This window comes from Antennarius striatus, chromosome 21 (genome assembly GCF_040054535.1).
Source record: "Antennarius striatus isolate MH-2024 chromosome 21, ASM4005453v1, whole genome shotgun sequence".
Taxonomy (NCBI): Eukaryota; Metazoa; Chordata; class Actinopteri; order Lophiiformes; family Antennariidae; genus Antennarius; species Antennarius striatus.
Genome location: NC_090796.1, coordinates 9579206 through 9588213, shown reverse-complemented (window position 1 = coordinate 9588213; position 9008 = coordinate 9579206). Strand labels below are relative to the sequence as shown.

At 40.7% G+C, this 9008-nt stretch overlaps 1 protein-coding gene across 4 annotated transcripts; it reads right to left on the bottom strand.

The window, feature by feature from the left end:
- Positions 1-3096: 3096 nt before the first annotated feature.
- prrt2 (proline-rich transmembrane protein 2) lies at positions 3097-8973 on the bottom strand. Of its 4 annotated transcripts, XM_068305848.1 has the most exons (5): positions 8794-8973; positions 6316-6615; positions 5929-6224; positions 5706-5835; positions 3097-4854 (listed from the first exon to the last, which is right to left on the bottom strand). In XM_068305848.1, exons 2-5 carry the CDS (start codon positions 6545-6547, stop codon positions 4838-4840), a joined length of 675 nt encoding a protein of 224 aa, XP_068161949.1. In that variant the 5' UTR covers positions 6548-6615; positions 8794-8973; the 3' UTR covers positions 3097-4837. The 4 variants fall into 4 exon arrangements, with proteins under 4 accessions (XP_068161949.1, XP_068161946.1, XP_068161948.1 ...); XM_068305845.1 differs by lacking the exon at positions 3097-4854 and having other exon boundaries at positions 5368-5835; XM_068305847.1 differs by lacking the exon at positions 3097-4854 and having other exon boundaries at positions 5368-5835; positions 6316-6585.
- Between the last annotated feature and the right edge of the window lie 35 nt (positions 8974-9008).

Genomic DNA, 9008 nt, shown 5'->3' with positions numbered 1-9008 from the left:
AATAAAAGAACATAAAAGAAATACCACAAAACACAAAACGAGTGCTGGACACATCTCTAATATAACAGTTTAGAAAAATAATAGTTGTTTTGTACAGTGAGGATTAATATGAAATCCAGTGGTTTGTGTACTACTACTACAGATTTGTGTACTACCACACATATTTCTTTAAACCCAAGCTGTGTCCTCCCTATGGGGACAAGAGCCAACATTATTGCTAAATGAGAAAACACATAATGTAGGTAGGTAGGATGATATTGAGCTGTTGGTGTTAAATGCAAATACTCCAGCTCACACATGGTCATCTAATTACCATAAAACAGCAGCTTAATATGCAAGTCAATGTAAGGTGGATGCTATAGAGAGATTAGAGTATTATATATAAACATTATGACAATAATTCATCACAGAGTCACAGTCCACCCGCTGATGATGAGCTCATTACTGCCATCTAGTCAAGATTATAACCATTTAGCAGTTTGATGAAATGTAGTGTAGAAGTAATAATAGTCCGAATATGAGCCTGAAGCTCACCTCACTGGCCCATTCAGTGTCTCCAGGTCAATAAGTAGATGTCTACTCATTACCTGCATTACCCACCACCTTTTCTTCACACGCTCATGGTCAGAATCTTTTCAGACCGGGCATTTATGCTGCCTCACTTTGGAGCTTCTGTAGTTTGACATATGTGGGTTTGTTATTTTTGCATGTGATAAAATCTTCTAATCCAAATATTTTTTAAATTTACTCAATCATTAATTATTGTGTTTCTTATTTTAAAAGTCACAGCCACAGAAGTTTCTAGTGAAAGAAATCCATCCATCTAGTACAATGACAGGTATCACAACATACATACGTTCAGTGTGTAGATATATACGTTTGAAATGATCAACCTACTTTTCACATATCCTGATGGAGATATAAACCAAGCTATGCTGTTCAATGATGAATTTGTTCCACATGCATGTGATTGCAAAATGTAATTCTATCAGAAATGATGAGTTTACAAATACAAATGAGGGCAACAGAAAATTCATCATTAGTTTGTTTCTCATTACGAAGGTGGCAAACATCCAACAACTAATGGAAAATCTGTCACTGTGACGGATTGCACTGATTATTAATTACAGACCAAAAACCCAAGATGAAAACTTTCTTTCACAACTGATAACATAACACAAATCCAACAATTAGCTTCATCCACAGAATGCACTTTGTGATGTCAGAAAAAAATCACAGGTTTATTATCAGATTTTTTTGGATTACTGTATTACCATGAAGTGTGTGTGAGGATGGGGTTTAGGCCAAGACAGACGTGACTACAGTTTGAGGTGGATCTGGATGAAATGATGACACAGGTGTGATTCTATATTCTGGGCGTCGGGTTCCCTGATGATCACTGAGTCACATCATGAGGCATAAGCTATTTTTAGACTATTACTTATAGGTGCAGTGACATAATATGGAAACAGAGCTGCCTCATCAGCATCACTTGAGTGTGTGTGTGTGTGTGTGTGTGTGTGTGTGTGTGTGTGCGTATGTGTGTGTGTGTGTGTGTGTGTGTGTGTGTGTGTGTGCGTGTGTGTGTGTGTGTGTGTGTGTGTGTGTGTGTGTGTGTGTGTGTGTGTGTGTGTGTGTGTGTGTGTGTGTGTGTACAACACATTGAAGTATGACTTATGTAGCTGCATCTCCATCAAAAAGATCAGATTTCTTTCTTCACCTACAAGCTGAGAACTTTATTGATCTGTATTTTAAACATATCTAACTTTCTAACTAATAACTCTTTCCACAACGGTCCAACCAAGCAAAGCATCCGTTTACAGTCAGAATGCTTTTCTCTCAGGCTCAGCTCTTTGTACAAATTAGCCAGGCACCAACAGAGCCACTTCGCCGCAGGTCAGTCTATCTCATTATGTTATTACTTGCTATGCAGACTGACAGGCTGGTCATGATGCATCCACACGCTGCCAAGTTGACTCACAGCCTCTGTGTTTATGTGACCAGCTGGATAATCCCTGACCCACTTATTGCATCTGGATGTGACCCTGTCTCATATCCTGATCCACGCTACAGCCACAGTCGACTATATCCCCACCACTAAATTAGCTGAGTACCAAGCAAAATGTAGTTCACTGTCAAAATGTTCACATTGTTAGAGGGGATTTGCTGCTGTCAGACGTTGTGAGAGCTGTTATTTTTCTGCAAATGTAGCTTTTTTCAGTTTTTTTTCCCTGTGAACTCTTAAAATCGCTTCGTAATCCATTTTCAGAGCATTTATGTTTATTTTGCTTGTATTGGCCTATATAGTATCACACCGGATTCTCACTTCAGAGATTTTTAAAACAACTTAATCATGATTTTAAATGCTTTTTTTTTTTTTTTCCAAGTTCATCATGACCCCATTTTTAACATTGGACTTGTGACTGCTGCAAACATTAAAACCAGGAAAGCAGCCAGTGCTGATAGTCATTACTTATTTGTTAATTTGTTTTTCTTTTGTTGGAGAATAACATATGCAGCACATCCGAAAACAATTAAAAAAAAAAAAGTTATATGTTACTTGTGACAATGTTAGAATGCTGATTTAGCACCAATCAATGTTGTGTCACTGAGTCAGTCAAACAGCTGCAGACGATCCCTCATTCCTGGACAAATGATTCAAACGATTAATCGGTTATTAGATTACTTTAGGATCAAACAGATAAGATGATAATGTTTATGTAGAAAAATGATTTAAAATGTTGATTTGGATTCATAGTTCAGCAGCAAAAACGTAAATACGTAATGAGAAAAATCTGCTCTGATATTGCTGGAGTCACCCCAGGTGTTCTCTTTCTTTACATCCAACTATCTGTGTTTCCTCAGTCTTGCCCAAGTCTGCATTTTGTTTTTTCCTGCCCCCCCCCCTCCCCGAGAACATGATGTACTCTCAAATTCTGCAGTTTACACACCATCACACTGAACCACCTGCAACCACATTTACGGTATTAAAAAAAACAACCCACTTATTTCTCTATGACCTTTTGCCAATAAAACAAAATCTCAAAATCAATGACAGCATGGTGCATGCATTGTGTCTTTATTATGAATGTGCTGCAGAAGAATAATATTCCAAGTGCCAACTTCCACCATCATACATTAATAAAAATAAACAACATGCCAATAACCACTAAGATTATAGAAGCCCGGTGGTGATAACGACTGTCGGGAGAGTTCCCTGTCTATGTTAGATCATAGCTACTTAATGCTAACTCAAGAACAACTAGAGATTTATCACAATATTGAGATCTATATCTGCAGAATACATCAGCTGTCGATTACAATTCATTTTACATGTTTAGCACTAACATTGAACTCAATATGAAAAATTGAGATATTCCTATACATGAATAAAAATTCAGGTCATAATAAATAAGAAGGGTTTGATCCTTTCTATCAACCAAATCATTTAAGATCACAGTGCGAATCACAAATGTATAAAGATTAGAGGTTGGTTAAGGATACACAAAGATAGAATAACAATAAACCAGATTTTAAATGAGTCATATCACACCTCATTCCTAAAAAACTGTAATCGTCCGAACCAGTTCTACAAACTAACCGTCAAAAAACAGAATATACTGTGTCTTTTGACATACCGGGTTTAATTTAAGGTGTTCAGTGCTGTTAGGGGTTCTTATCAGGGTCAGATGTGCCAGTTCCTCTAGTTTGAAAATACCGATTGAGGGTCCACCCAAAGCTTTAACTGAAACCTCAAGCTATTTAATTTATTAACCAAACAGCGGTGGCCACATGTACACAGCACTACCAGCAGCTGTCTTCTACAGCAGATTATCCCGCTACTAAATCGTTTTACAAACATTATCAAAAAGTTATACATGATGCAATTACCTTGACTGGAAAATGAAAAAGAATAAGAACTTTGCTACAGCGGGGTTTGCACGTGAACATGTGACGTTTCCCCGGCTCACAGTGATCAGTGGCGTCCAGTGGATATACATTAAAGGTGCAGCAGAGGATCAACACCTCTGATGTTCCAGTACGACGACAACAACAAAACAAAGGACTTCTTTTGGCACAATTTTTTCCTCGTAGTAATGACTGTGCCTTCTTCTGGTTTAGCACCCATAGCTAGTCCTTAGTGAGGATGGCTTCCATCCTCTTCTTCCACTTGTACAAATAAATCAATAATGCATGGAGGGAAGCCATAAGAGCAACATGGATGAGAGTGTGAAAACAAGAGAATATAAAGTGATTGAAAGTGCTTCTTCTCTCCCAGGGATGAATCTGTGCTCAGTGATTCCAACGGGACACAAATCCCAGAGCCTCTCCGCACATCCGAAGGGATTTAACTGCAGGCTTGGAGCTGTGATGCTGTCCTGTCATCAGCGCGCTAAAGGAAGGACTTGGCGGACATTTTGCTGGAACTTGTGATGTGGGGGCTGAGGCTTTATGATCTGTGAGCGTCTCCACATTTTCCATTCCACTTTGTCTGAATCTGTTCTGCAGGGTGCTGATGCTGGGATTCTCAAAGAGTTTGTCTCTCACAAGAATGAGCGTTGACCAGAATACAAAGGGACTGATTAGACTGTCTGCTCCCTCCTCCATCTAATAACCTACAGATATGCCCTCTCTTGAAAAGGAGCAGCGTCATTAGCATATGCTATTTTCTTCCATTAGCAAAGGGGATTAATATAGATTACAGAAATATAAGTAACAACTGTATATCAGGTGCATATTTGTCACACATCCAGGTAATGACATGGCGGTAAGGACAGTGGTGCAGGTGTAGGCCAGGCAGTCTGTTGCATTATCCAGTTTCATCCCGGGATGAAACTCAGGTTTTCACATTTACTAAAAAAAGAAAAGGAAGCGTATTAGTTGGAGAGCTATACATTACTGTAACTTAGCACGGACGTATAAACTTTCATAGAACAAGGACGACGGTTACATAATGAGAAAAACAAGGGATATTGAGTCCCAGAGCCCTTGTGTACAGTTGTTCTTCTAGTAATTCTGTTAATTAGAACATGTCTTGGCTTAATGAGACCCAACAGGCTGCAACTGTGAGCATTCAAAAACAAGTATCCCTTTGACCTGGAGGAATAGGCAAAGAATCGCCTCACGGTGCGACCCTTCTTGCTCTGGTTTAAATGTAAAGAATAAAAAAAAACAAGCACTCAGTCCTTTCTTTAAACATCACTGAGTAATAATCACCGATCTGTTAACAAAATACATTTATTTATCAGGCATAACAAACAGGCATTCATTGGACTTGTGAGCTTGTCGTTCATAACATACAAAATATATGTATACATATAGTACAGAGACAACAAGACATTTTCTACAGACACAATAGATCCAGGCAAACAACAGACACCAAACTACAGATACACACAGGACAATCTGGGGCATGCAGTCGGTTACAGCTGGAGGCTGGAGACCATCCATGCAAATGGAATCAACATGTCCTATAATGTAGAACGTGACTAGTATGTTCTGATCGCGTGTACAAGAACAGGTGCAGGAATCCTCATCGAGTCTGCCATGGATGGAAATAATATCACCGTCAGATTGTGCTAACAGAACTAAATGCTATATTGTGATGAATAGTACCAGTACCAAGTTTCTGACTTATGAAAGAAAAACAGGAAGACAAAACAGGGGTATGGTTAAGGTTTAAAGGTCGGATTTGGGACACTCACTAGCCAGGTTGACAATGCAGGCAATGATTATGACCGTCCCGCCTACTAGAGACACCATGGAAAGCATCTTGGCCACACGTCCCAGACGCACGGCGCCATCCAGGTTCCCCTGCTCCAGACTGTTTTTTGACTGTAGAAGTGAATTCAACATCTGTTAGCTTGGGTCATGTTTAAAAGAAACAACAAAAAACAACAGACATTCAAGGCGAGGCATTCGTCTCACCATGATGGAGTACACGAATCCTACAATGTTGATAGGCCAGACGGGGCAGAAGCAGGCCAGCACGGACAGGAGGAGGTAGTCTTTAACTTTTGTCCGGTCCAGCGGCGGGTTGGTGGCAATGCTGGAGTGGCGGGAAAGTGACGGCCTGGGTGAGAAGGCGGTGTAGGCGATGGAGCTCGCCCTGCTTCCCTTCCTGGTTTTGCCATTATGGGGATAAGAGATGGAGTGCTGTCTTCGGGGGGGAGAGGAGATGACCGGGGAGGTGCTCTCTGCAGGCGCTGGGTGGATCCCGTTACCTACACACGAGAGAGGACAAGGACGGACAAATGTTAAGCTGATTCAGCAGATGTGGCGCCCTCCCTCCACCCGTTCCTTGAGGTCACTCACCGTTCTTCAGCTTCTCGTTGATGACGATGACGAGCTCTCCTTTGGATTGGCTGCAGGGGAGCCTGGCGTTGGCCGGGCTGCTGCTGCTGCTGTGGATGTGTTGTTCACTAATGGCGGGCAGACAGGGCTCAGAGACGGGGGCTTGACCCGACAGACACTCCTCCTGATCCAGCAGGGATGGTTGTTCCTCCCCGGGCCAAACGGTGGGACACGGCATCATGTTCACAGACATACTGGCAGCAAAGTGAAGACTCTCTGTTTGGTCCAGTCCTGATTGTACAGTACAACCTGTAGTTAAACCTGAGGGCCAGAAAATATGTAAAGTTTTTTGTAAACTGTTCCCTCCAGCGAGCTAAAGTGAGGAGGAGAGAGGTTTATGTCAAATGAGTTACTCTAAAAGGAGGGACGCTCAGTGTTTCGTAGTGGAAAAAAAGAAAAGTTGAACATTTTTTTCACCCAAAAATGAAATTTCACTCCAAAGAAAAGACATGATGAAAAATATTAATTTTGTGCAATATGGTAGATAAGCTTCATTTAACTTTTATTCTTGTGACGGGGTTTCCTTTTACTCAAGTAGAGGACAATGAGAATAAAGAAAACTTCATTATTGGCCATTGAACTTTATAATTTAAGGGAGCACCTCAGTTTATAGTAATTCCTTCTGTTAAGGAGAGCCAGTCACTGATGAATCATCATTCTGATGATTTGGTGAAGAAGATCGTTTTGTTGTCTTCTGGTTTTCTTCTTTTTAGACGTAAATGTTGCTGGATATGTGTTCTTATGTGGAACAAGAGGTGTGCAAAATCTGCATTCAAGGGCTGTAAATATTTTCTTGTGTAGTTATGTTGTATGAAAACAACCACACGTATTATTATTTTTATTATTAATTTTAAAAAAGTCCATATATAGTCCTGTACTGCATTAAACCACCGTGAATTTCTAAAGTGACGCAACTCGACATTTGTTTTAGCCACAGCGGTAATCCTGGTCTTAATGGACTGACACACACAGTCTCCTCAGGGGTTTATGTCAGGGATGATTTCTCTCTAGAAATGTGACATCACGCTCATCCAGAGTCAGGACACATGGGCGCGGTGACACTATCCCATCAGCACCAGCGTGAGGGTGACAGGTGACCGTTCACTACCCCAGCATCCCACTGGCACCATCCCACTCATGACATTCTCTCATATGTCATTTTCCTCTCAAGCTAACACAGGAGGGTTAGATCAGCAAGGGAGCAGTCATGTGGCATCGATAGGATAAAGGCAGCAACATGGGTCACTTCTCTGCCAATTCTGTTTTCTGATTCCAGACTAACCACAAAAATCCATCAAGCTTTACCAAGTCTCATATGTTAAGAATTATCACAAAACTCACCCAACAAGTAGATGTACACTTATTTTTTAGAATAAAAATTGTCCTAGAAATGACTGCTACATTTTTTAATTTCTTCAGTACTTGACCCAGGTTTGGAAAATATCTTAGAGGGTGTGACTAAAGACGGGAGGATTTCTTAATCTGAATTTATACCAATCATTTTTTGTTCAGTTCAGATCTCACATCCTTTGCATTTAGATTCACTAAAGTTTTCACATTTATCAAACAATTATAAGATGTGCTGCTTTACCCAACCGTACACATGAATTAACCATAATAAATACTCCTACCTTCATAATAGTAGAACACATTATACAAATTGCAGTGTTCTGTGAAAATCTGTAACATCCACAGCATACATTCAGGACTATTCTAGGAGATGCATAGATATATAGTCCTGTACTGATGCACTGTTGTACATTTCATCTTCAGATAACTCTTGTTTTAGAAATCAAGGGCTTCCCCATAATTTCACAAATAGGTCTAATCCATTAATTCATTTTGGATCTAATCATTCAACATGCATCCTGTTTTACTTTTGAAAACATCTTTAGATCACTACACACTGTGTAAACAGATAAAACACACACACACACACACACACACACACACACACACACACACACACACACAGGTTCAGGCCTGATGGATCAAGAGTCGAGCAGCTTCATCAGATAACAAAAAGAGGGTCACAATGATGGAGTACAAAGAAAGGCATGGCAGATGGAGGCAGCTCCTTTGAAACGGTAGGATTCGACCGTGCAGGTGTGTACATACCATAATTCGTGTGTACACAGGCTCTAAGTGGATGATAGTGGACGGTTGTTGGAACAAAAGGTTCCAGGCCAGGACAGAAAAGCCAACAGGACAAAGGAGAAATACTCGATCAACGAGTGGAGGAGGAGCCGCTTATTAATCCTCCTGCTGCCGATTTGTATTCGTGATTACCGCCTCAAGGCACGTCACGATCAGCAGGAAAAAGAACAACAAAGCCTGCAGTATACTATTGACTATTAAAATCCTGATCAGATGCTCCAGTTCAGAATTTCCAATCAAAACAATGCGCAAAACAGTTTTTTTCCCTCTCCAATAACTCACCTTTTTAAATTGCAGCGCCTCTCAGAGAAACCGGACGATCCCCGGTTCTACCATCGTATTATTCTGAGGTGCAAAACAATCCGTTATCAAAGGCGAACGATCATCTCTGCAGCCACTACGGATCCGTCCTCTGGTCGCTTCACTACGGCTCTAGTCGCGCCTCGTTCCCGCTGGGATGGACGATAGGGTGAGGGGTGTGTGTGTGAAATGAAAAG

Excerpts from the sequence above, each read along its gene's own strand:
- prrt2 (XM_068305845.1), bottom strand. The coding sequence starts at position 6,547 with ATGTCTGTGAACATGATGCCGTGTCCCACCGTTTGGCCCGGGGAGGAA. Across the intron at positions 6,225-6,315 it reads CAACGAGAAGCTGAAGAACG|GTAACGGGATCCACCCAGCG; the intron begins GTGAGTGACCTC and ends TCTCGTGTGTAG. Across the intron at positions 5,836-5,928 it reads GATTCGTGTACTCCATCATG|TCAAAAAACAGTCTGGAGCA; the intron begins GTGAGACGAATG and ends TCACTTCTACAG.